Raw genomic sequence first — 27720 nt, 5'->3', positions numbered from 1 at the left:
TCCAAGACCCCTCCAATTCCAAAAGCATCCTGCAATCATCTCTTTGTGATGTAAATTAATCTAATTAATCAACAACCAGTCAAGAAATGTCTACAGATGTTGGAAAATTACAAACAAGTGTATGAAATCAGAAACAGAAGTGATAATTCACCTTTTAAGAGCTTTTTCTGAAATTTTATAAAATTTTTAAAACTGAAAGAAAATAAAAGCTAAACTTTTCTGGTTTATGAATAAATAGGAAAGTTAAAATGGAATCAGCATTAAGTATCTGGCTTTTAAAGTTTCCTCATGGAGATGTGGATAAAGCATTTGTTTACTCACATTTGTAACTAGTGAAATTTCTTTCTTTAAATAACTGAGTTCATTACTGATTTTTTTAGAGGAAAGGGGATATAATGGGAAAAAGGTAGTAGATTTAAGCTCTGAATTCAATTTCTGGCTCTGTTGTTTACAAACCTTGTTACTGGGGAAGTCATTTCACTTCTGAATTTGTTTTTTCACCTGTGTAACACTATCCCAAAAGGTCATCCCATGAAGAAAATGATTTTTAAACAGTAGAATGCTATAGAAATGTGGCTAATTTCTCAAACCGAGAAAATGGTGAGAAACACCCATATCCATCTGTTGCCAAAGTCTATTGATTTCACTTTTACAACATCTCCAAAATATATCCTTTTCTCTGATATTGCCACCATTTGGGTCCAAGTCCTTGTCACCTCACACCTGGATGGTTGCAAATGCCTGCTGGTGGGTTTGCCTGCCTCCACTGGTCCCTACTCCAGCCCATTCTCCATTCAACCACAAAAGTGATTTTCAGAAAGTGCAGGTCTGATCAGTTCACCCACCAGAGCACCACTCTCCTCAACACTACCTCAACTCAATAAACTTAGTGGTTTCCATTGATCAAATACAAAATGGGATTCCATCCTATCTCTCCTTTCACTTATTTTCAGTTACCCCTCTCTATAACCTAGTCCCAAATATCTTTCCAGTCTTCTTACACCTTATTTCCCCACACATATTCTTCAATCCAGTGACACTAGCCTCTTGGCTGTTCCATAAACAAAATGTATCTCTCTGCTCCTGGCATTTTCTGGGCTCTCCCCTCCACCCTCAACATTCTTCTTCGGCTCTGACAACTGACCTCTGGCTTCTTTTAAATCTCTTAATTCCAGTTCTTTACCTGTCAATTTTATTTCCTATTTATCAAGTTTATAGCAGCTGGGTGGCTCAGTGGATTGAGAGCCAGGCCTAGAGACTGGAGGTCCTAGGTTCAAGTGCGGCCTCGGACACTTCCAGCTGTGTGACCTTGGGCAAGTCACTTGACCCCTATCGCCCACCCTTACCACTCCTGGGCTAAGGATGGTCCCTAGCCAGGATGAAAAAGGAGGAGGGTTGGGCGTGGGGCTAGCAACCCCACCCTGTAAAAACTACATCTGCTAAAGAAACTGCAACTTAAAGTAGGGGCAGCTGGGCTAGCTCAGTGGATTGAGAGCCAGGCCTAGAGACAAAAGGTCCTAGGTTCAAATCCGGGCTCAGACACTTCCCAGCTGGGTGACCCTGAGCAACTGTGTGACCCATTGCCTACTGGTTGTGGCCCTATGCTCCTAGAATGGAGTCCTAGGATAAAAAAAAAAAATAGCTTGTTTTGTATTTAATAGTTTGCTAGTTGTCTCTCCATTAGATTATAAACTCCATGAGGACAGGGACTATTTTTCACCTGAGGTACACTCAAAAGCTATGGTGAGGGGGGGGGAGGGGGCAGCTGGGTAGATCAGTGGATTGAGTCAGGCCTAGAAAGGGGAGGTCCTAAGTTCAAATCTGACCTCAGACACTTCCCAGCTGTGTGACCCTGGGCAAGTCACTTGACTCCCATTGCCTACCCTTACCACTTTTCTGCCTTGGAGCCAATACACAGTATTGACTCCAAAACAGAAGGTAAGGGTTTAAAAAAAAAATTAAAAAAAAAAAAAAAAAAAAGCTATGGTAGGGCCATACCTAGCAGAATTTCAATAGCTGTATTTCAAGGAATAGGTTTGGAGTACCCAAAAACAATTACAATAATAATATCAAAGATCAATGATCACAGATCACCATAGCAGACACAATAATACTGAAAAAAGTTTGAAATATTTCAAGATTTATTGAAATGTGGCACAGAGACATGATGTGAGAACAGGCTGTTAGAAAAATGGCATCAATAGATTGGCTCAGTATAGGGTTGCCACAAACCTTCAATTCGGTTTAAAAAAAAATCCACAATATCTGAGCACAATAAAATGATATATACTTGTACTGTCCTCCCTAGCTTCCTTTAAGCCCCAACTAAAATCCTACCTTCTATTACACACACACACACACACACACACACACAATATAGTATAATGAGAATAATGGTCATGTAGATTCACAGAATCCTGGGCTTGATTCTTGGTTCTAATACCCACGAGCTATATGACTCTTAAAAAAGGATTCTATAAACTTTAATGTTCTATAGAAATGAGCTATTACTATTTGGGGAAGAAAACCCTCAAAAATAACTATTTTCTTTTACAACACCTAATGTACTAGCCATGGTGCCCTTAATTGCCAACACTATCAATTGTGTCTTTTAAAAAAAAAAAAGATAAGCATTTTTTAAAACTTGCACTTAGCAAGATTTTTTTTCCTACTGATATCCATCCTAAGATGTGGGACTCACAAAAGGCTGATCCCTATGGCCCTTACCTAGTGAAAGTGAATTTTTTGTAGTTCTCCTGCATAACATCCCTATAGAAAGAAGCCCCTCATTCCTTTTAGGTAAGTATAGGGCCACATACTCAAAAGTCACTGGCATGGGCCTTATTCCTGGCTTGGAAAAAGGTGGCAGGAAAGGGAGGGAAGAGGAACAAGAAAAGGTATGTATATTTGGGCAGTCTGGCCATTAAGTATATATTTTTGGACAGGGGTTCTTTACTTTCTTTGTATCGGGGCCTCTTGTGGTAAAGTCTATGGATGCATTATCAAAATAATGTTTCTCAATGCATAAAATACATGGGATTAGAAAGGAAACCAATTATATTTAAACTGGTTATAAAAAATACTGCTTTAAAAGGCTAAAAGCCTGCATGATAGAAGGAGTTGTTTTTGCTTTTTTCATGAATAAATGTTAGGTTTTGTCAAAGGGATTTTCTAAATCTATTGCTATATATTCAAAATTATTTTAAATTATTTGATTATTTTGGCTTTTTGCTTACATATTTATATGATTTTTACCTAATTTTGATCCTGCCATAAAATATACTTATACATGATAACCTTTAAATATACATTTCCTTATGTTTTGTTATTTAAAAAATAAAAATTACTGATTTAGTGGGTAGATCTTAAAAGCAAGTCCAGAAGGCCAGAACACACCTAGAGTTAGTTACAAGGACCCATTTCTCCCTCCCTCAAGTTTTCCACCTGTGCCTACCCTCCAATATCCTAAACCCCTCCTCCCCAACACATGGATCTCCAAAACCCCCACTCCAAATCTTTTCCCTTTCTTCCCCTTTCCTTTTATCCCTACTCCCCCCTTTCCATCCCTTTTCCTCTCCACCTAAGTCTCTTCCCATCCTTTCTCCCTCCCACATCACTTCCTACTCCCTTTTCCTGTCTTCTCCCCTCTCCCTTCCCATACTTTTTCCTCTTCTATTGGTCCTCTCCTCCCCTCTTCCCCCATTCCTATCTCTTCTCTTCCCTCCCACTCCCTCACTTTCCATCCTTTCTCCCATTTCCGATTCTTTCTTACCTTTCCCCACTCCTTTTCCCCTCCCCTCCCCCATCCTTCTCATCTCTGCTCCTCCCTCCAGGCTCCTCCCCGCCCCCGCTTCCCTCTAAACATCCGGGCCCACCACGTTCTATCCCCGCCCCCTTCTCCCTCGCGCGGCTGCTTTCAGGCTCCCGAGCTCGACTCAGGTGAGGCCCGAAGCCCCAGGATCCCCGGGATGACGGCGTCGCTACACTCCGGGCCCGCCTTCACCGCGCGGGGTCCGGATGCGGGGAAGCGGCTCTGCAGGCCGGCGCAGCTAGCCATAAGCAAGCCCTCCCTGCAGTGGCCCTTCTCCAAAAATGGGCCTCCTGCGTCCCGCCTCTTAAGCTCCGGACCCCGCCCGGGGCGGCCCTTGAGCTCTCATCTCTGCCCCCTACCCCAGCCTTTTCCAGAGCTGCTCCCCAGTGCACGTGAGGGGGCCAGACCCAGACCTGAGAAAAACCCGAAGGGGGTTGAGTTCAAGTTGTGCCCAGCCCAACTCCAGCCCCATCCCGGGGCCCCCCAACTGGGATGAGAGCAAGCCTTTGGTCCTTGGAAAGCTACGTGCTCTTATAGAAGGGGAAACTGGGGATCCGAGTCACTTAACAGTGATTTTCCAAGAGGACATAAGCTAAAGTCTCATGCAATTTCATAGAATCATAAATTTGGAGCCGGAAGAGACCTTAGAAGGTCATCCGGAAGGAAAAAAAACCGATAAATTTTTACAGATGAAGAAACAGAAGACTTGGAGAAGTTTGAGTAACTTCCCTAAAATCACATTGATCAGGAATGATAAAACCACACTGGAAATTTGAAATCTGGTCCTACTATCGCACATCTAGTGTTTAGTATTGTACCTCGTAAGGTGGTGGGGCAGGGGATTGGACTGGGACTTTTGATAAAGAGACATTTGAAAAGTCAGTGCCCTTAAACACTCCTGTAATTAATTGGGAGACCCCGGGAAAGTCAGGGATGCAGAGGCTTGGGAATTAGTTTAATGGTTGAGTGACACAGCTACACACGAAAGTATAGAAATCAACAAAGGGTGTCATAGTTACCTTTCCTCTTTCTGTTAATAAAAATCAAATCATTTCTCTTCCTAGCAAAATGAACAGTTTTCCCTCTTCACTTCCCTAACCTCCAATTTAGTTTTGTTTTTTTCCTTTTCTTACCTGCTTTGGGATTGAGAGCATCATTATTAGAGATAGATAGCCTTACCACTAGCTTGTAGGGGCCAGAAGGAAGGAGACAATGATATCTTTCCTTCAATTAACTTAGTATTTAGTTGGAGACAGGGGAATTAAGATAAATAGTAGAGAAGTAGGTACAATGACAATAGATAATCAAGGAGATAGTTGGATTAAGTAATAGATGTCAGAGGCAACATCAATTAGTAATTAATTAGTGATTAATTAGTAAATGAATGGTACAAACCAATGCTGACAACAGAAGGTAACAGGTGGAATCATTCAGAGGGAAACCCATAAAAAACTCATGCATATCCAACCCTAGGAAATGAGTCTGCTCAGTGTGATACTATATAAATCCCTTTTCTTCACTCCAGGCTCTTAGCCTAATAACTGGAACATTAAGGGTTAAAGCTCTGAAGACCCTCTAAGTACCTGGATGGGACTAGAGAAGGGAACTTCCTGTTACAGTTCCCATGTGTTCTCCCATCTCAGAACAGCCCCTCAGTGGAATTGGCAGGATCTTGATCCTTGGAATCCCAAGGAAGAAAAATCCTTCAGGGGAACCCCCCATCTCTGCCTCTCCTCCAACTCCCACCAAGTGCTGCCCCATAAAAAGGTGAGTCTGAGGAACTAAGGGTGTGTGTTTAACCTGAGATATACCAAAGGTGTTTGGAGAGAAGGAAGGGAGAAGGGAACGAGATGGGGGTAGGAAGGAAAGGAGTTTGTCTCAAACTAGATTGGAAATGGCTCTAAAAGAAAAGAAATGTGGATTTGATGGGGTCACCATACTATAGTAACCCAGCTGCCCAGTGCCCTCCCTTTTGCAAGCCTGCTCTAGGACAACATGAAGAAAGTGAGCCTCTGAGCAGCTGAAACTTCTGTGAAATGGACTTATAGCTTCTTGGATTCTTGATTATTTTCTATTAATTTTGTAAGGCTTTATGTATCTAATCCCTACCTAATTCTATAACATGTTAGAAGAGAATGTTAGAAGAGAAGGCTGTATATATCAAGTGAATTTCTCCTTTTTTATCTCATATTGCCTTCCACCTTCCTTTTTCTCCCCCACCCCTTCCCCCAATACATGCATAGCTCATCCCTGCTCTGAGGAACCATTTGGAACTCTTTATTTTTCCTTGAGAAAGAAAACCCATCACATTATTCTCTTTTTAGAGATCTGACCCAATCGCTCTCTTTGAGACCTATAATAAGCAATAGAAGATAAGTCCGGTGATAAATAAACAATGAATGCTAAAGTGGCAAATATTCCGGACTTAAGAATCAGAATGAGACTTGGGTTCTAGTCTCCACTCTTGCTTTTTCCCTGAATGACCTTGGTTAAAGGTTTCCCTCTAGGTCTCACTATCTTCACCTATAAAATGAGACAATTGAACTAAGATGGTCATTAAGGGCCCTTCTTGTTTTAATTAGTCTGAGCAGGGTAGGCTTTAGAAAAAATTGTTTAGCATAGAAAGTATTTTAGGATTCCTTCCTCCTGAATGCCTCTAGTACAAAGCCCATATTCCCTGATTCAGAGACAACACTATGATTCCGTGTTCCCCTCCCCTACTCAAATTATATTTCACTTTATGATTAATGACTCCCAAAGTTTCAGAGATGACTAGTTAATGAAATAAATTAATCCTTGCTTAGGTAAGAATCCTAGAGAAGGGAGACTTCTCAGGTAACATGGGCTCCCTGACTCTGCCACTAACTAATTGGATAACCTTGAACTATTTATTTATCCTATTATTGGTATCAGTTTCCTTCTCTATAAAATGAGGGACATGATGATACCCAAAAGCCCTTTTAGCTTTAATGTTTCAATGTGGAACAATATGAATTTTGTACCTCTTGTTACATTTTCATATCCTACTAGCACTGTCATCATCGTATCATTGATTCTCACATACATAGATATTCATAATAGGATGCTGTCAACATGAGGGGAAGGACCTCATGGTCCATAAAAATATTTTTTAGCTTGTACATTTCTCTTGTAGCATTTAGCACATAGTAAGTAGGTGCTTAATAAAAATTTGTCGAATGAGTATGACCATGTCCATAGGTGAGTCATCCTCCCTGGCCCAAGCCCCATCTAAGAGACATCTATTTTCCATCCTAAATGCAGTGTTAGGAGGGAAATCTACTCCTTGAATCAGGAGCTATCTTTTACCAAAGGCTCATGCTTCAAATTTGTCAACTTGTACAGAATTCCTCCTAATCATATGCTCTGCATATTTTATACCCTTAATAGACAGAGAGCTCCATGAAAGCAGGGACTAGGGCTTATCAAAATTTTAAACCTCCCCTAGCTGAGACAGGCTTCTGCACAGAGTAAGCATTTAAGAAGTATTTGTTGCAAGATAAAGTTAAAGTTAGAACTCAAGTGTTGTATAAAGTAACTCCTTGGGGCCAGGAACTATTGTTGTCCTTTTTGTCTTTGTACCCCCAGAACCTAGCAAGAACTGAAACACTGTTTTACAAATACTTGTTGAATTTTAACATTGACTTTCTGCTCCACTGAAACTAACATCATGACATTAATAATTGCAATTTAAGGCTTAAGAGGCAGGCAGAAACATTTTTCATGTGATGCTCCGGAAATTATGCCTTGGCTTATATATCAGAGTAGTGGGGTAGAAAATGTCTTTTAAACTTCTGGAAAGACTGACCTAGAGGAGGCCACAATGGTGCCAGGCATTTTCTCAGCATTGTAGAGTTTTAGAACTGGGAACTAGTCCAGGCATCTCAAATCCATTGCTATCTGTGTTCCTTTGTTCAAATAATAACTGCTAACTTTTATATCATTCTCTAAGGTTTGTAAAATAGTTAACATGTTCTCATTTGATCCTTACGACAACCCTGTTAAGTGCTATTATTATCCCTATTTTGCAACTGCGAAAACAGGCAGAAGTTAAATGACTTTCACAAGATCATGAAGTCAAGGCTTTCTGACTCTATCTTACCATCATGAACATATATTCAGAAAATATTCAGACAGACTTTGTGGAGAGAAAAGAATTAGTCATGCTAATGGCTGAGAACTGTAAATTATAACTCACACTTAATATGGGTGTTATTTTTTTCCCCACGCCACAAGGGAATGATCATACAGATCATGTTCATTTTATACTGGGGTAAACTAGATGTCACAGTGGATAGAGTGCTGGGTCTGGAGTCAGAAATTCATCTTCCTAAGTTCAAATGTGACCTCAAACACTAAGTAGCTGTGTGACCCTGGGCAGTCATTTAACCTGTTTGCCTCAATTTCTTCATTTGTAAAATGAGCTAAAGGAGGAAATGGCAAACCACTCCAGTGTCTGCCAAGAAACCTGAAATGGAGTCACAAAGAGTCACTGATAAACAACAACAATTTGTAGTTGGGGAAACGGAGGCTCAGAAAGGCAATTAGCCCATAGCCAGTTAGGAGATATCAGAGTATAGAGATTTGAAACTGGATTTCCTGCTGCTTCCATAAAGAAAACTAAACCAAAATGTAATTTGAACTGATCTAACCCATCCTCACCTCCTCATTTTATAGAAGAGAAAAGTAGTTAACTATGGTCATATCACATATCATAGCTAACTAGTAGGAGAGCCAAAATGAGAATCTGGTTCTCTCATTCCAATGCCCATTTTACTGCACCACTAATAATAGTCCCTGTTTCAATAACATTTCACAGGTTCCAAAACATTTTCTTCATAAAAACCCTGGGAGGTAGAATACAAGAGTAATATTATTCCCATTTTGCAAATGGGAAAAAAACGGAATCATGGAATACCATATCTAGATTTAAATCCAGGTCTTCTGATCACATTGTTCAGTATTATTTCCACTACATTGGAACAGAATTAGGAGATACAGAGGATCTGTCCTCTACAAAGTCCTAAATGCATGGATGACTTTCTGCCAGGTTAGACTGTCAGCCATCTTTTCTAACTAAAATAATGCATCTCTCTTCCCATCCCCTTGCTCTTTGTCTTCTAGGAGGCAGATGATGCTTACTAACATTTATCAGGAATTTTGGAAGAGGCTGGGAAATACAGGGCTTTGGAATTAGGCTGGCAGTGGAGGTGGGGGGAGTGGAGGGAAGAGAATTGGCTGGTAAAAGGCCAGCCCCACTCTGTGATCTTTATATAAGAAGGATCAAATGACTGTGGTAGGAACTTGAAGCATGCAAAGACAGCAGCACAGAGAACCTTCTCTCAACTAACTTCAAGAGGTGATTAGAACATCACTACTGGGGGCAGCTGGGTAGCTCAGTGGATTGAGAGCCAGGCCTAGAGACGGGAGGTCCTAGGTTCAAATCTGGCCTCAGACACTTCCCAGCTGTGTGACCCTGGGCAAGTCACTTGACCCCCATTGCCCACCCTTACCACTCTTCTGCCTTGGAGCCAATATACAGTATTGGCTCCAAGACAGAAGGTAAGGGTTTTATAAAAAAAAAAAAAAAAAAGAAGAACATCACTACTATTTCAGTGGCCTCCCCCAACACACTATTTTGTGCCTTGCTGCAGCAAAGCTCAGAATGGTAGATAATAAGGCTTTAGATTTGGAAGGGAATTTAAAGATCATCTTCTAACTCAAGCCCTTAACTGAGTCCCTGAGAGATTAGGTGACTTGCTCAAAGCAACACACGTGGTAATAATTAACCATTAGTATTTTGAACCCAGTCTCTTGACTCCAAATCCAAAACTCTTTACAGTTAATTCAGTTAGTCACTTAACATTTATTAAGTACCTACTGTGTGCTGAGCATTTCCTAAGAGCTGAGGATAAGACAAAGAAAGCAAAAATTAGCCCTAGCTTTCAAGGAACTCACAGTCTAATGGGAGAGGCAATATCCAAACAATTGTGCAAATGAGATACATACAGGAAAATTTGGAGATAATCTTAGATGGAAGGCATTGAGATTAAGGAGGACTGGGAAAATTTGACTTTAACTGACACTTGAAGACAGATGAGCCCTTCCAGGGGGACAGCCAATTAAAACCTCATTGTTCTGTTCAATTCAACTCAATTTAAAAAGGCTGGGAGAATTCACATATCTAGTAACTAGATCATGACCTAGGGCTCTGGATTTTGATATGAGTTAGGCTACAAGCAAAAACCACTGACTGCATGGAAAAGAGTTGGTGTTGGAGTTGGGGTAGGTAGAGATGAAGGTGGTTTTGATACCACTTGGCCACCAGAGGGTGATCTGTAATCATCAGCTAGAGATGACCTATTTTATATAAGCACCAAATGTGATAAAATGCTCAGGTCCCTGAAAACACCCCAAAACTTAGGCTCTCTTTTACATCCTGACTGCCACCTTATCTCCAATGCTTTTTTTTTTTCCTGGTGATCTTTTTTTTTAAGTTGTATTGATGGCTTTTATTTTAATATCACTTATTTTCAAATATGCTCATCTCCCAACCATCTGTTTTCCCCCAGTGAGCCCTCCTATGTAACAAAGGGGGGAAAAAAAGCAAAACCAACACATAAACAGTTCTGGACAAGGATGCAACATTCCACAGTGATAATCTTCCCCCCTCTACAAAGATAACATGTCTTTCTTTTAGAGGCAGCATACTAAATAAGAGAATTGGACTTGAAATCAGACTAACCTGAAGTTCGGATACTATTTCTGACACCAGAAGTCATTTAATCTTTCTGAGCCTTTCATCCATACCTTGTTTGGGAGATTGGAGGGTTAGGGGGAAGACAGTAAGGACAAATTGAGATAATACATGTAAAGTGCTTGGCCTTAAGGAAAACTGCTAGTTATCTAAAACTCAAAATAGATAAACTTCCTGGAGGCCTTCAGATAATAGGTGCTTTGTAAATGTTGGTTGAACCGAATTTTTTAAAAACTCCAAAAACAATCACAGGGTAATACAGTGATAAAAAATGTCAAAAGCCCTGCTCTTCTAATCTAGGATCATCTTCTCAAATATTAAGTAATTTAGGGGAGGAGGGTATTGAAGAATCAAGAAAGTCTTCATATAAAAGCTTTGAAAGAAACTAAGGATTCTAAAAAGTGGGCACTTCTGCCCACCCTACCCAGATTGTATTCACCCAAAGCCTTTTCAATTCAGTTCCCTTAGAATTATATATTCCCCTCTTAATTTCACTTTTACTCAGGGTTAGGAATTTACTTTTCCTGAGTTCCTCTCATCAAATTGCTGGTAAGTAAGGCAGAATGGTATAATGGAAAGTCATTGACCAGGAAGCCTGGGAACTTGGGTTCTAGTCCCAATCTTTCCACAAACCAGCTTTGTGACCTTGGGTGATTTAATCATAATACTAACTTCGCATTTGCATGGCTATTTTAAAATATCTCATTTGATCCTCACAACAATGGGATATAAATGGTATTATTATCCCCATTTTACAGGAATGAGGAAACTGAAGCAGAAAGCAGTTAAGTGACTTACCCAGGATCACACAGCTATAAGTACCTGAGGCTGGTTTTGAACTTGGCTCTTCTATTTCTCCAGGTCCAGTACTCTACTCATTTCACCACCTAGCGCCGGGGAATTTTGTTCTTCCTGGTTTCTGAAGTCTTATGCCCTACTTACAAGCTGCCTTGAGCAGTTCCTCTAGAACCATCTCTAAAGTCTCTCCCCAGAGCCTTGCTTATAGTAGTTGCTTTATAAATCTTTGTTAAGTTGAACTGAATTTCAGTTTTGTAATTCTGATTCTCCAGTTTTTATCACATGGATCGATAGCCAGACTTGACCAGGTTTGGCTGGGCAGAATCGGTCTATCCAAGACTCCGGTTTCCAGCTACTTATCAATTGACAAACTCTTCTTGGTTGCAACCTGAATCCAGTTTTTTATAAAAAGCCCCAATTCCTCCAGGCTAACCATTGTGATAACCTCTACCCATTAACTCTTAACAATTACTCTGTTAGCATATTTAAACAGTCATTTAAAGTAGATTACCCAGAAGCCTCCTGGCTGAGGGAGATTTTTCTCCTAATCTTCCTTCTGCATTTTTTCCTGACTGGAGTAGGCTGTCTTCTTAGCCACAAGGCCAGGTAGAAACTTTTTCCCCCCTCCAGATATCCAGTAAAAGTGCGGAGAAGAGACTGTAGATTGCGAACTGCGTATTGGGTACCCAAAGAATGATGTCTTCAAGACTAAGTCTGGCTGCTACCCCGACCCAGACTCCTCTGAAGCAAGAACTACCAACAGTAAAACTTGAAGAGTTTTCCTGGGAACAGGAATCCATCCATGAAGGAGGTCTGCCCAGACATGAGGCCTGCAGGCAGCGGTTCAGGCACTTCTGCTACCAGGAGGCCGCTGGCCCAAAGGAAGCACTTAGCAGACTCCGTGAACTTTGCTGCCAGTGGCTTAGACCAGAGGCTCACACCAAAAAACAGATCCTGGAGCTTCTAGTGCTTGAGCAGTTCCTCATTGTCCTACCTGGAGACATTCAGGCCTGGATACGGGGGAAGCATCCCAAGAATGGTGATGAAGTGGTGACTCTTATGGAGGATTTGCAGAGAGAGCCCAGCAAAGCAAGGCCAACGGTAAGAAGGAAAGTCTAGTTTGGTGTGATAAAGCTTAAGTTTAGGTAGCGTTGTCATTAAGTTGTGTTTGACTCCTCGGGGATCCATATGGGGTTTTCTTGGGAAAGATCCTGGAGTGGTTTGCCATTTCCTTCTCTAGCTAGTTTCACAGATTTGAGGAAACTGAGGCAAACAAGGTCTAATGACTTGCTCAGAGTCCCAGGATAGTGTTTGGGGACATCAGGTAGTTGAATCTTCCTGACTTCAGGTTCAGCATTCTATTTGCTACGCCACCTAGCTGCCCAAGTAGAAAAAGTAGTGAACCATCCAGAACCTTCCCCTCAGGCTAGAAAAAATGGGTCCCACCTATTAAGATATTTAATGGTGGGGAGGGGGAGAGTGAAAAAAAAGGCCTTTTGTTTGGATTTAGAAACAGCTATTGTACAAATCTGGGATAGGAGAGTTATATAACTAGACATCAATTTAAAGACCCAAGAGATTTACTAGACGCAATGGAATGACTCTCCAATATAAAGTGGGGAACATCCAGAAAGTGAATGTGATCTTGCATTGTCCATAGCCAGAGAGGCGGTGGTGCCTCCAAACTCTTCCTTAGCCAGACTTCCTCCAAAATATTGGGGAGCCATATTGTAGGCATGACATTCACATTTAATAGGCTATAAGTTAATTGAGGCAGGAAACCTGCCTTATCCAAATTTTGTCTCCCCAGTGCCCGCTTTATTGATCTTGAAGGAAAGATTGGCTGAAAGTAGAACATATGTCCAGGGGTCAATTGGGTTGTGGAGGAAACATGTGAGCATGGCATGAAGAGTTTTGAGTTTAGCCAGAAAAGAGAAAAATCAGGGGACTTCAGAGAGAGAAAACTGTGCCCCCGGTATTCGAAAGACTGATACATGAAAAAAGGAATAGACTCGTTTTACTTGGAACAATTGATTGGTGAAAGATAGTGGCTCTTCTGCTGTAGGTGTGTGCCTCATAGTAGAGGGAATTTCCTCACATGGAAATTTCCCATACCATTGGAATCACCAGCTGGGATTGAGAAAGTAGGGAAAAGACCTTCTTTCATTTATTCTAGTTTCTGATTCATTTAATGATCTGAAAGTACATGATTCAGCACTGTGTTATATCCTAAAGGAGACACACAAAGCTAAATAAGTCAAAATCCTTCTAGAAATATACAATCCAAGAGGGTTATATAAAATGGTTACACAAATAACACAGATTAGAATGTGGAGTAGTGTAAGAGACAGTTTGGGAGTTTGGAAAATGTAGGATGTCTCACCTCTGACACATACCGACTGTGTCTATTTGGTCCGGTCATTAGTGAGTGCCCCAGGAAACTAAAGCTTCAGAAAAGGTGCCAATCTTCATTAGCAGATGTTGTGTGAAGATGCAAAATTCCCTAGAATTCTGGGTGAGCCTATCCCTGTACCTTTGCAGGGATTCCATGCTTTGCATCTTCACACAACATAGAGGAAATTCCTTCTTAGGAGCTTCCCACACTAACAAAATTACAGGTCTTATGAAGTGTTAGGTCATCATTTTCAATTAGAAGGATCCAAGAAAAATTTATGATGGAGTTAGCATAAGAGCTGGGTATAAGGATGAGTAGAGCTTCAAAGAACAGAGGATGACAATTAAAAGGACATTCCTGGCATCAGGTAGGAAAGTAGAAATTGACAGGGGTCCAGGTCATGAAGAAATAGTGTGAGAGAAGGCAAGAAAGAGAAGTTAAGAGTCAGATTATAGAGGCCTTTGAATATTATCCTAAGTAGTTTGATCTTGATTCATTGAGCAAAGCCACTGAAATACTTGTATGATTTTTATTCTTGCAGTAATGATGGCAGCCAGTTTGTTCTGGTTTTGTCTTCAGTGATTGATGATACAATGTTAATAATCTCTTCCAACTTTTCTCCTCCCTCTAATCCTTGCTCTGTTCCTTGCTGACCTTAGAAATTCAATGAAATATTTGTTCCTTCTATTCATATCTTTCTAGAAGTGGCTTTATTTTAAGGGGATTAGAGTTCTGACTATCTGAGGAATGAATTTCCCCCCCCCCAGGGGCCCATCCTTATGGGCTGTTCCCAGGTCTTTGGCCATACACCCAGATGGATAGTGCCCTCAGAGAAGTCATCATCCCTGATCCCTGCACAGGAGCCCCAGAAACTCCAGCCAGAACCAGCCAAGCCTTCAAAGGAGGGGAAGTGGAGTCTTCTGGCTAGGTCCAAGCAACAGCTAACTCCTGGCCCACAAGGTGAATTCCATCTCTGTCAAGGAATAGGTATGAGGTTGGACTTCTCTGGGGAAGGCCCAAACATGGCAGGGAAAGGGAGTGGAAAATGGAAGTGGTTAGTTAACAACTTTTGGGACAGACAGATCCACTATCACAAAAAAAAGTGAGTGTAATTCATTGAAGTGAAACTGGCTACAGCCATAATAGCCAAGTTCCTAGGTGGAATCAGCACCCTTGGACTCAGCTCTGGTTTGTAGAGAAGCTCTATTCTTATCCCTGCCTCCCTCTATTTCACATATGGCCTGGGAACCATTTAGTCTGGAGGAGTGAGCAGGGCAGTTGCAGGGTAAAATTCTGGATCCTTTTACAGTACCTTTCTCCTCCCTCAGGCTCAGCTGTTCCTCAAGGCCCTTCCTCTTCCCAGGAGGAAAGATCCAGAGACCTGGAGTTAGCAACTGTGCTGGTGAGCTGGGGACTTTGGTTGTCCCTCTTAAGATTACAGAGTGGCTATCCTGTTGTATTCCCATGTCCAGGAAGGGGAAAGGGAAGGGAGACAGTGGGACAAGGGACAACAGACCAGTTTCCCCCAAAATTAACATTGGGAATTCAAGAAGAACCATAATCCTTTAAACCACTGGTGTATATCAAATGGAAAGTGATGCCTGCATGTACTTTTGACCTGGAAAACCACATGTTACCATTATCTATGCTTTATTGTATTTTTTTTGTTGTTAAATATTTTCCACTTATATTTCAATCTGGTATGGGCAGAGTGTGTGACATCCTGCTCTCAACAATTGCTGCCAGTGAATTTTTCTAATGAATCTCTCCCAACTCTACAAGATACACTTTGTTCCTAACGCTTCCAGTCCCCCTTCTGTTCTACCCATCCAAACTGTAATTATTTCTTTATCTTTGTCTCTTTCTCTTCCTTGGGGCTTCAAGGAATCTCTGACATTTGAGGATGTTGTAGTGGAGAAGGTTTGGCCTGCACCCCCTATAGGTAAGATTCTTTCATCCTTGGGACTAGAACCTTTCAATTGGGCCCCATATCGGTGGGATGAAGGGGGGAGGCAAGCCCCTCAACATTCAAGAACCTTTGTACATGCCTCTACTAGAGAGGCCCCTGACCTCCTCAGAGCCTAACATATCCTCACTTGCACAAGGCTTGAACATAGCTAGACTTCTGCAGTTCCCTCTAATATGACTTTTCTAACAATTTATGCCCACTTTAAATAAGCATTCCAAGAGGAAACAGAAAATTTATAATTCAATTCACCATTTCTTTGTGTACTTAATTTTTGGGGTATTTTTATGTACTTAATTTAGGGTGGAAATCCAAAGGAAAACACTTTCTTTAGACTGCTTTCTATTGGGTTTTCCTTGCACTATAACAGCCTACACCAAGTGATGGGCAACCTTTTGAGCTTGGTGTGTCAGAATTCGCCAAAAAACTGAGCATAAATTGGGTGGTGTGTCACTTTGAGGAAAAAAACATAATTTTGTGATATTTATGGTTTAAATAACAAAAATGTATAATTGTAATAGTTTAATAAACCAAAATAGGTAAATTAATATAGGCAGAATTGTCATCTATAGTGCACAGAGTATCTACACCACACTACAGCAAATGTTTCATCCTTGGCATGCGGCCCCATACTTCTGTATGCGGCTGCATGTCAGTGCTGACACAGGTGTCATAGGTTTGCCATTACCGGCCTACACACTATCTCTTATTTTTCTTCTATTTTTTAAACCCTTATTTTACATCTAGCAACAACTCTTAAGACAGAAAAGCAAGAGCTAAGCTAGTGTCACAAAACTAGGAAGTGCCTGAGTCAGAGTTGAACCCAGGTGCTCCCAACTCCTGGCTAGGATCTCCATTGTATCATTTACCTTCCCATATACACCAGACCTTTAAGGCAGTGGGCACCCCCCACTTGCTTGCTCATAGCTCTTCTGTTGCCCCTGTAGTACCCACAGTACCACACCTATCCCAGAGATATGAGAAGTCAGCAGCAGAAAGAGAATGCCTTTTGTAAACTGGTGATCTAACCCAATTATCCAACTACAAATACTGCTAAAATTGTGTGTGTGTGTGTGTGTGTGTGTGTGTGTATTGCTACTATAAATGATCTCCCTTGAGACTTCAGCATAACTGGGATGGGGACAATGAGAGTCAGTATTTTAAGTATATAGGCTTTAAAAATAAAGACCTAATAAGTTTTGCAGACATGGAAAAAACTGCAAAAGTTTAGTAGTTGAGGCTTTATATCTCTTTTGCATGATGTTCCTTTTCCTTTGACTCAGGGAAAGTTTTCTCTTTTTTGATGCTCCCATTGCTCAGAAAAAAATGAGAAGATCTCAAGTGCACTAGGAAGAGATCCAAGGGAACTAGCTAAGGCACCACTATCCCAAAAGACTCTAGAAAGGAACAAGGAAATTGTAGGGAAAAGGGGTTTGGCCCTATGTGTGCTAGCTATTTTCATTCATATGAGGAATTTATTTATACCTAATCAGTCTAATCAATGCAAATGGCCATAAACAGAACATTCTAGCACAGGAGGTTTCAGGTTGTTTGAACCTTTTGAAATTAAAAAAAAAAAATTGCAAAAGAAGGGGGCAACCTATTTTCCTTCTACTTTTGGAATGCTGTGGGCTTATTGGTAGAACATGGCCTGGGCCTTATTTTCCTTCTGAAAAATGAGAAGTTAATAATTAGATTTTATCTCCGGTAGCTCCAAAACTTTATGATAACTCAAAACAAAAAGTGTGGAGTCTCTAGTAAGTGGAAGTTGTTCTGTTTGTTTTTCTAAGAGAAAGCACTATTTGGAGCTAGAAGAAAGACATGAGCTTAAGTAGTATCTCTGCCACTGACCCCTTTGTCATGTCACATTGGAGCAAGTCACCACCTCTCACTGTCATAGACACTCTTTTAAGTTACAGAATTGGTGGAAGGAGTTTCTGTACATATTGGTAAAGTCAAATATACTGATCCAACCTTCCAAATGGTGTTTTGCCCTTAGTATCATTTGCTCCCTTACCCCTTCCCCTCCCTGAGGGAATATTGGAGCACAACCCTACCCCTGAAGTACAATATTTGGTTATCTTGCTGCTTTGTTTCCCACTTTTTGCATTGTGGCTTTCTGCCTTCTTCCAGGTCATTGTCATCAAATATTCCTTTCTGCCAGACCTGTTGCTTATATGTGTTTCTGTTCTTCCCCTCAGGGTTTGGAGTTGGGACACAGAATAGGGAAAAAATAAAGCAAGGAAGTTTGGGGAAACCTGCAACAGTTCTAGGAAATGTGGGCAAGGATATTTCCCTTGTGCCCAAAAAAGAGGATGCACAAGAAACTCGGTGTGGGACTGAAAGTCAGTGGGGCCCGACTGCTTCAGGCAGTATTGGAATATCCCCATCTAGTAAAAGTGAAGTTTGGGAAATAAAAGTCTGTGATGTCCAAGAGAAGCCTGAGCCTGAATCCCAGGAGACACAGAAGACATTCCCCAAGTGTGGAATAAGCCTCCCCCAGGTGTCATGCCTCCAGGCACATAGAAGAGCCCATGATTCCCTCAAGCCCTACCAATGTCCATGTTGTAAGAAAAACTTTGGCCGTGGCTCCATCCTCAAACTGCATCTGAGGACACACACAGATGAGCGTCCCTACGAGTGTTCCGAGTGTGGGGAATGCTTCCGACAGAGTGGTCACCTGAGAAAACACCAGCAGACCCACTCTGCAGAGATGTCCTTCGTATGTGCCGACTGTGGGCAGGGTTTCCAGCGGCGGTCCAGCCTCCTGCGACATTTACATGCCCATGCCAAAGAAACAGAGGAGGACAGCAAGCCAGCCTTCCTGTGTTCCGTCTGCGGGCAGGGTTTTCAGCGGCATGCCAACTTCCAGCGCCACCTGAGTCTGCATGCCGAGGAAAAGCCCCTCCAAGGTGTCGAGTTTGGGAAGAGCTTTCTTCCGGGGGCGAGCAGCTCCCAGGAGCAGCCGGGCCCCAGTGAGCAGAAGCCTCATGTGTGCAATGAGTGTGGCAAAGCCTTCCAGAGGAGTGAGCATCTGGCCGCCCACCAGCGGGTTCACACAGGGGAAAAGCCCTTCTCCTGCCAGGACTGCGGGCGGGCCTTTAGCCAGAGCTCCCAGCTAACCAGTCATCGCCGCGTGCACACCGGTGAGAAGCCCTATGCCTGTTCTGAGTGCGGGAAGCACTTTGTGCGCCGGGCTGGCCTCGCGCGCCACATGCTCATCCATGGCGGAGAGAGGCCCCATCACTGCGGCCAGTGCAACAAGCGCTTCAGCCAGAGCCAGGACCTGAGCCGCCACCAGCGCAGCCACACCGGGGAACGTCCGTGCCGCTGTGATGAGTGTGGGGAACGCTTCAGCCAGAGTGCCCACTTGGCGCGGCACCAGCGCATCCACACCGGGGAGAAGCCTCACCCCTGTGACACGTGTGGCCGCTGCTTCCGCAACAGCTCCAACCTGGTGCGGCACCGGCGCACTCACACTGGGGAGAGGCCCTACCGCTGCCACACCTGTGGAAGGAGCTTCCGCCGGAATGCCCACCTGCAGCGCCATCTTGGGACTCACTCAGGGACTGATGTTCCAGAAGCAAGCAAAGAGGCTAGGGAACTGGGGGGGCCCATCAAGGAGGCTCCCCAGCAGTGTCTGCAATGCGGCAAGAGCTTCAGCCGAGGCTGTAACCTGCTCAGGCATCAAGCCATCCACACCGGTGCCAGGCCCTATACCTGTAGCCAGTGTGGACGGAGCTTCAGCCGCAATTCTCACCTGATGAGACACCTGAGGACCCATGCCAAGGAGACCCTATATTAGGCATCCCTTAAAACCTTTACTTGGCCAAGACCCCAATCCCACCCAGTACTGAGTCACCCAGAGGGATGTTGGCTGGGTTTGCATACTGCCGGGGATACCAGCTACCTGAAAACAAGACAGGGAGAGGGACCGTATCTGACATCCATCCAGCTCCCCATTCTCATATCCCTCCCTAACTTTCTTTAGCCTGCCTCCTTCAAAATGAGTAAAGCAAATTAATTGTCTTTTGAAAGTTGTCTTGGACTTATGCTCTCTTGGTTATCTCACAGATACTTTTCACTCCCTCTTCAACCCAGGGGAATAAGTAAATATCTAATTCCTTTCTGGGAAAGGATGATCCTGAGTGTTTCTTGCCTTTGCAGAGCCAAAGGTCTTGGCAGAGAAGTCTCATACCTAAGAAACTCCTCTGCTCCTCTAACCTGGTTATTAATGGTTCCCAGAACTGGACTCTACTGTCTAGTGGAAAAGGCCTTATAAAACAGTCAAACTTAAATCCTGCACATCACACAAAGCTTGATGATGCCATGAATCCCTTGTACTCTGCTTTGACTAATTATCCTGGATAATGCAAATATCCCCCAGATATCTTTCAGGCGATCTATTCATTGAGCATTTATGCATGTAGGCAAGGTTTGGCTTTTTTCTTTAGTTAAAATAAAGATGTTTGTATTTTGTTTTTTATGTTTACCCCCCCCCCAAAAAAAAAGGTTCTACATACAAAGTAGAACCAAAAAAGGAGTCCTTACATATGACTTTTAAAATATATATAATAAATTCAGCATTTTTAAAAATACATACCTTCCATCTTGGAATCGATACTAGGTATCAAAATCAAACAGATATCTTCAGTATCTCTCCATGTTGTCTAAGATCCTCGTCTAGCTAAATTTCCAACTGTAGCTTCCTATGGACCCTTTTGGAGAGGTTTCCCTCAACAGCTATTTATTAAATATATCTCTGCTTGGCAATGGAGAACAACAGCAAGAGCGATTGTTTCTGGAGCAGCTAGGTAGAGATGGGAAATCCTGGGTTCAAACCTGACCTCAGATGTGTGACCCTTGGCAAGTGACCTAACCTCAATTGCCTACCCCCTTACCAGTCTTCTGTTTTGGAACTGATATTCTGTATTCTAAAACTAAAGGTATGGATTTTTTTTAAGAAGGAAAGATGATTTCTATTATGAAGTTGTGTCTAATACAGGAATATGACTCCCATGCCAGTATAATTCAAAGTAGAACAAGATTAGGGCATAGGAAATGCAATTCAAGGCCTAAGAAAGATCTTGCTCAACTTAGAAACAGGAAAGGCATTCCAGAGAAAGGGGCATTTGAGCTGGCTCTCAAAGAAAGGATAGGAATTAACTAGAGGATGGATACTGCCTCTCCCTTGTTTCATTAATAATTTATCATCTCCTTCAGCAATTTGGAACAATGCCTAAAAGGCTAGAAAACTGCATACCTTTTGATTTTGCAATATCACTACTAGGTCTGAATCCCAGAGAGACCAAAAAATGGGATAGGGACCTATTTGTACAAAAATACTTATAGCAACTCTTGTTTTGATGGCAAATTGGAATTGGAAACCATGGAGGTGACTATCAATTGGGGAATGGCTGAACAAATTGTGATATATTATAATGGAATACTATTGTACTATAAAAAATGACAAATGGGATGAGTTCAGAAGAAAACCAGATTTACATGAACTGGAACAAAATGAACCAGGAGAGCACTGAAAACAAACAGCAGTATTGTTACAATGGTCAACCATGAATGCTATTTTTTCAAGAATACAATGATCCAAGACAATTCCAAAGGACTCATGATGAAAAATGCTTTCCACCTCCAGAGAAAGAACTGATGGAGTCTGAATACAGACCCTAAGCATACCATTTTTCGCTTTATTTCTTTCATTGATTTTTCTTGTATGTGTGGGGTCATATTTACAATATGTTGAATGTAAAAATATATATTGCATGATATCACATGTTATAACTCATCAGATTGCTTACCGTCTCTGGGAGGAGTGAGAAGAGGGAGTGAGGGATAGTGTTTTGGTTGAAAAATGTCTGAAAACATGTTAAAATTGTTTCTGCGTATTACTAGAAGAAATACAGTAAAACATTACTGGAAGAAAAAAGATTGAGTAAAATTACACAGCTTCCCCAAATTAAAGGAGTGAGGGGTTTTGAATATGAATATGACCAACCACAAGGACTTGTCCTGAAATGCTAATGTAGACCTGCATATGGGCAGTAGAATTGCCCATCAATGCCAGCAAAGGATCCCTTGTAATCTCTTGACAAGTTGTCTAGTCCAGTCCCCTTACTATTTTTGGACTGATTGCTCCCAAAGTTGCTTTTGCAGTCTGTGCTCCAGTCCAGCTCCCAGCCTCATATCACAGACCTCTCCTGCTGACTTCCTAAGCTGTTCTAGGAAAAATGTCTCACTCCAACCTTTTATTGGCCCTGCCATTCCAAGTTATATGGCCTCAAATCAATATTTCATATCCTTAGTCACATATAACAGGCTATGGAGCAGGCTAAAAAGTACTTACAAATTACATGATTTCTTCTCAACAGGAAGAAAATGAAAGTGCTTTAGTTCCCAGTGTGACCATCCAGATTTCTTTTCCCCTACTTGACCATGATCTTTTATATCTCTTAACAAATACATGTCTTCTAACCTCACATATCTGAGAATTAACTGATCTTGGATAAAGACCAGGAACAAGTCCACGTTATCTGGGTTCTGATACTGGCTCCCCATTTTACTGTGTGACCCTGAAGAAAATAGCTTCCCTTTTCTTGGATTTGTTTTCCTTTTTAGAATGGCATGTGATGTCCTGCGGGTAATGTCAAAGATGACATTTATTTAGCACAACCATGCTTGACTACATAAAAGCATGGATCAACTCTAGGACAATATGGCACCAAGATGATAGAATGTATTTCCATTTCACTAAATTTAACTATTAGATGAGGTTGTCCCTTCTACATATCTTTGCAAGTCTTATGAAACACTGTGTATTGTGAGTTGTTCTTCAGAGGACATGGTTCATAGGTACAGCCTGTGAAGACACTTAAATCTGTCCCTTGCCCAATTGTTTATATTCTTTTTTTATTGTAATATACTAAAGTCACTATTTTTTAAACGTCAGTCACCATTTGTTATCTAATAAAGTATATCATCTTAACATGACAAAATGATTCCAAGAGATACCTCGATAGTAGTAGGTAGTTCCAACATTTCTTAAATCCACAGCCTCCCTACTCAACAAGATCATGGCTCCCAAAGTTCATTTCCTACAACAATGCTGTGTTACCCACAGTCACCTTGAAGGGGAGCTTGTGCACATAATTGGTCTGGGGAATATGCATTATTAGCATCACATCAAGCTCCAGCATTTTGTTTTTATTTATTTTTTAGTTTTAATTAAAATTTTTTAGAATATTTTTCCATGGTTACATGATTCATGTTCTTTCCCTCCTCCCTCTCCCCCAAACCCTCCCTGTAGCCGACACACAATTCCACTGGTTTTTACATGTATCATTGATCAAGAGCTGTTTCCATATTATTGATGGAATAGGGTGATCATTTAGCATCTACATCCCCTATAACATCCCTATGTGTTCAAGCAGATGTTTTTCTTCTGTGTTTCTACTCCCATAGTTCTTCTTCTCAATGTGAATAGCATTCTTTTCCATAAGTCCCTCAGCCTTGCTCTGGATCATTGCATTGCTGCTAGTAGAGAAGTGCATTACATTCAATTTTACCACAGTGTATCAGTCTGTATACAATGTTCTCCTGGTTCTGCTCCTTTCACTGCATCAATTCCTGGAGGTCATTCCAGTTGACATGGAATTCCTCCAGTTCTTTATTCCTTTGAAGCTCTAGCATTTTGGAGTTGAGTTAGTATGATTACAAAATTGCTGTGCTATATTTACAAATTAAAGATTCCTAAGTTACATTTTCAACTACAGAGCATGCTTCCAATTGTTTATATTCTTGCCTCTGAGCTGGGTCAAAAAATTACAAGTCACATGATTTCTTCTCATCGGAGGAAAATGAAAGGGCATATCCAGTTTAACCATTCAGTCTTCTCCCTTGCCTCGGCAGAGCATAATCATAGATATCCCTTCACAGATACATATTCCCCAAACACATCTGAGGATTGATTTATCCAAACCCTGTCTGCCTGAAGGGTGATACAATGGACAGGTCAGATTCCTATATGTTTAGCTTTGTTATCTGAAGGAAATAAAAATCATTTAGCACTTCACAGAATAGTAAAGGACATTCAAATAGGATAGAGGAAACTAGAGCATTTGGCTTGGTTAGAAATGCCCCTTCCAGGACAATTTGGAATTATGCCCAAAGTGCATACATTTGATGATTCAGTAATACCACTACTAGGTCTGTAGCCCAAAGAGCTTTTTTTTTTTTTTTTAAATTTTTATTTAAAACAAATTTTTCCCATGGTTACATGATTCGTGTTCTTACTCTCCCCTCCAACTCCCCTCCTTCCCCTGTCCTCCGCCCCAGTAGGTGACACTCATTTCCACTGTTTTTTACGTGTCATCTCAAGACCTTTTTCCATATTATTGATAGTTGCACTGAGGTGGTTGTTTCGAGTCTACATCCCAAATCATGTCCACATCAACCCATGTGTTCAAGCAGTTGTTTTTCTTCTGTGTTTCCACTCCTGTAGTTCTTCCTCTGAATGTGGGTAGCGTTCTTTTCCATAAGTCCCTCAGAATTGTCCTGGATCATTGCATTGCTGCTAGTAGAGAAGTCCATTACATTCAATTATACCACATTGTATCAGTCTCTGTGTATAACAGTGATTCCCAAAGTGGGTGCCACCACCCCCTGATGGGTGCTGCAGTGATCCAGGGGGGCAATGATGGCCACAGGTACATTTATCTTTCCTATTAATAACTATTAAAATTTAAAAAAATTAATTTCCAGGGGGCCAAGCAATATTTTTTCTGGAAAGGGGGCGGTGGGCCAAAAAAGTTTGGGAACCACTGGTGTATAAGGTTCTTCTGGTTCTGCTCCTTTCACTCTGCATCAATTCCTGGAGGTCATTCCAGTTCATATGGAATTCCTCCAGTTTATTATACCTTTGAACACAGTAGTATCACCAGCATATGCCACAATTTGTTCAGCCAATCCCCAATTGAAGGGCATGCCCTCATTTTTCCAGTTTTTGGCCACCACAAAGAGTGCAGCTATAAATATTTTTGTACATGTCTTTTTCCCTATGATCTCCAAAGAGATTTTTTTTAATGGGAAAGGACCTATTTGTACAAAAGTATTTATAGCTGCTACTTTTGTGGTGACAAAGAATTGGAAATTAAAGGGATGTCCATCAATTGGGGAATAGCTGAACAAATTGTGGTATATGATAGTGATGGAATACTATTGGCTATAAGGAATGATGAACAGGATGACTTCAGAAAGAGTTGGAAAGACCTACATGAATTGATGCAGAGTGAAATAAGCAGAACCAGGAAAACTGTACACAGTAACAGCAATATTGTGGAATGATCAAATGAGATAGACTTTGCTACTAACAATTATACAATGATCCAGGACAATTCTGAGGGGCTTAGAAGGAATGCTATTTACCTCCAGAGAAAACTGTATGTTGGAGTCAGAATGCAGATGAAAGCATATGATTTATCATTTGTTTATTTGGGTATATATTTTGGGTTATTTTTGTCTTATAAGATTATTCACTTACAAAAACGAATAATATAGAAATCTGGCTTCAGGCATTTCCTAGCTGTGTGACCCTGGGCAAGTCACTTAACCCCCATTGCCAAGCCCTTACTGCTCTTCTGCCATAGAACCAATGCACAGTATTGATTCTAAGACAGAAGGTAAGGGTTTTGTTTTTTCATTTTAAAAATTTTTTAAAAATAAAAGAGAGAGAAGGCACTAGTGTTCCAGGGTTATGATAGAATTAGAAAATGGATGAGATGTTTGGGAAACATGTCACAATCTTTACACAGAGGCATGATGCAAGAGTGAATAGGAACATTTATTATCTAGATATCTCCTGTAGTTACTTCTCTCTTTCACTAGGGAAGATCACCATGGAAGAGTTCTTCTAATCAACCTGATAAGATTATAGGCTGTGGACTTTAGCCTAGAAGAATCTTTTATTTTTTTAAACCCTTACTTTCTGTCCTAGTAATAACTGTTAAGTCAGAAAGAGGTGACTAGAATTTAAGTGACTAGAGGCAGAAAATTTCCTTGACCGTGTGTTCCTTTGAGGATGAGAGGACCTCCCCAAAAAGAGTAGCAGGACTAAAACCTTGTCAAGGAGGCAGAAGCAAGGGAGAAAAGCAAAAGATTTAGACCTGGGCAAGTCTGCTACAGTTATTATTCTAACAATGCTTTTTGATGTGAAGGAAATTATTTGTTCAGAAGGCACCTCCAAAGTTTGTTGACTTTTTGAGGAGACATCAGAATGTCTAATGGGCCATTTGAACACTTTCCATTTCTGTGTGTTTATTAGGGAGCTCCTTGCATCCTTTGCAACTTATGAATTTTCTGTACTGGGTGAGGGATAAACGTTCTCATTCCTGATACCCATACCTGAGAAAATTTAGACATGAACCCTATCAAAAGTTTTTTTTTTTTTTAAACCCTTACCTTCCGTCTTGGAGTCAATACTTTCCACAAAGCTCCCCCAAGTCTGTCTTATTTATAATAGCTCTATGAGATCCTTAAGTTTATAAAGTTCTTTTTTTTTTTTTAACCCTTACCTTCCATCTTGGAGACAATACTGTGTATTGCCTCCAAGGCAGAAGAGTGGTAAGGGCAGGCAATGGGGGTCAGGTGACTTGCCCAGGGTCACACAGCTGGAAAGTGTCTGAGGCCAGATTTGAACCTAGGACCTCCCGTCTCTAGGCCTGGCTCTCAATCCACTGAACTATCCAGCTGCCCCCTCCCAATTATTATACCCTTTCTGGTCAACTGCCTTTCCTCTTGTCCTCACAGCCTCTGGGAACATTCTGGTGTCTCCAACTGTCTTCACCTGTCAATCAAGGTGGGACTCTCAACTCCCAGAGTTTGATTATGACACCCATTACTTTATGGCCTTGAACAAGTCATTTCCCTTCCTTAGCCTTGGTTTCCTCCTCTATAAATAGATATCTGATATACATAGGTTGATGGAGGAGGAGGATACTTATTTAGCATAGCCATGCTTGACTTTCCAGGGACATGGCATGAATCTGAGGGAGTATGGCACCCAGATAATAGAATTGATCTTCAGTTTACCAAATGTATTTCTGCTAGATGAAGTTGTATCATCTCTCCTTGCATGTAATTGCATACTGAGTTCTGTTCTCCACAGGAGGGCACAGGTCACAATTCATAGTCGGTAAAGAGGGCACTTACCTTCCCTTGTCCCCTGGCCAGTTATTTGGTGAATTATTCTAATTGCCTCTGAACTAGGCCATGCAATGACTATAAATCACATGATTTCTTACTAACAGGAAAATGAAAGGATAAAGCAAGTTTAGCCTTTCAGCCTCCTTTCTCCTGCCAGAGCAATGGATAAGGAAGTCTGGGAAGTTACATCTGTGGCCCTTTCTTAACCAAAAAGTTCAGTAACTGTCAAAAGAAGAAAGGAGTTTAGTTTGATTTGACCCCTTCTTGATTAAGTAATATTGGCCCTTTGTGATTACCAGATTGTTTTACACATATTCCCCAATTATTATCCCATTTTAAAAGATATTGTTTTATTTTTCAATGTACCAAAGCCAGTCTTGCTGTTGATAGTTTCTACATTCAATCTTTTAACAGAAAGAGAAAGAGAGAGAGAGAGACAGAGAGAGAGATTGAGAGAGAAAAAGAGAGAGATTGAAAGAGAGAGAGAGAAAGAGAGAGATAGAAAGATCTAAATCCTATGGCTCCTCTTCCTTTCTTTGAGATCTCTTACAGATCATTGCAAGTTCATGATGTATTCCAACAGGTACACCCCTCCAACAACTCCAGAATAAGTCCCCAAAAGAAAGGCTAAGGAAAGCAGTTCTCAAATTCAAAAAAAAAAAGCAAATCACACAATCTGAGAATGTCAGAGCTGGAAGGGATCTTTAAAGAGTTCTTTCAAGCACATCCATTGAAAAGCCTAGAGAAGAAGAAAAAAATAA

General features: G+C 41.3%; 2 protein-coding genes across 2 annotated transcripts in view; one reads left to right on the top strand and one right to left on the bottom strand.

Moving 5' to 3' along the window:
• The window catches only part of ZNF205 (zinc finger protein 205), a 57611-nt gene extending 53554 nt beyond the window's left edge, over window positions 1-4057 (bottom strand). The window contains exon 1 of the mRNA XM_044677825.1: window positions 3931-4057. Within this exon, the coding sequence (XP_044533760.1) occupies window positions 3931-4057 (127 nt within the window). The remainder of the gene's footprint in view (window positions 1-3930) is intronic.
• An 8023-nt stretch (window positions 4058-12080) lies between these two features.
• ZSCAN10 (zinc finger and SCAN domain containing 10) lies at window positions 12081-19550 on the top strand. Its single transcript, XM_044677813.1, has 3 exons — window positions 12081-12485; window positions 14574-14739; window positions 17947-19550. The coding sequence occupies exons 1-3, from the start codon at window positions 12081-12083 to the stop codon at window positions 19548-19550; spliced, it is 2175 nt and encodes a 724-aa protein (XP_044533748.1).
• The last annotated feature ends 8170 nt before the right edge of the window (window positions 19551-27720 follow it).

Source organism: Gracilinanus agilis, chromosome 1 (genome assembly GCF_016433145.1).
Source record: "Gracilinanus agilis isolate LMUSP501 chromosome 1, AgileGrace, whole genome shotgun sequence".
Taxonomy (NCBI): Eukaryota; Metazoa; Chordata; class Mammalia; order Didelphimorphia; family Didelphidae; genus Gracilinanus; species Gracilinanus agilis.
Note: the sequence above shows the minus strand (reverse complement) of the source record. Positions and strands in the feature narration are given on the sequence as shown.

Excerpts from the sequence above, each read along its gene's own strand:
- ZSCAN10 (XM_044677813.1), top strand. The coding sequence starts at position 12,081 with ATGTCTTCAAGACTAAGTCTGGCTGCTACCCCGACCCAGACTCCTCTG. Across the intron at positions 12,486-14,573 it reads CCAGCAAAGCAAGGCCAACG|GTCTTTGGCCATACACCCAG; the intron begins GTAAGAAGGAAA and ends GGCTGTTCCCAG. Across the intron at positions 14,740-17,946 it reads GCTAACTCCTGGCCCACAAG|GGTTTGGAGTTGGGACACAG; the intron begins GTGAATTCCATC and ends TCTTCCCCTCAG.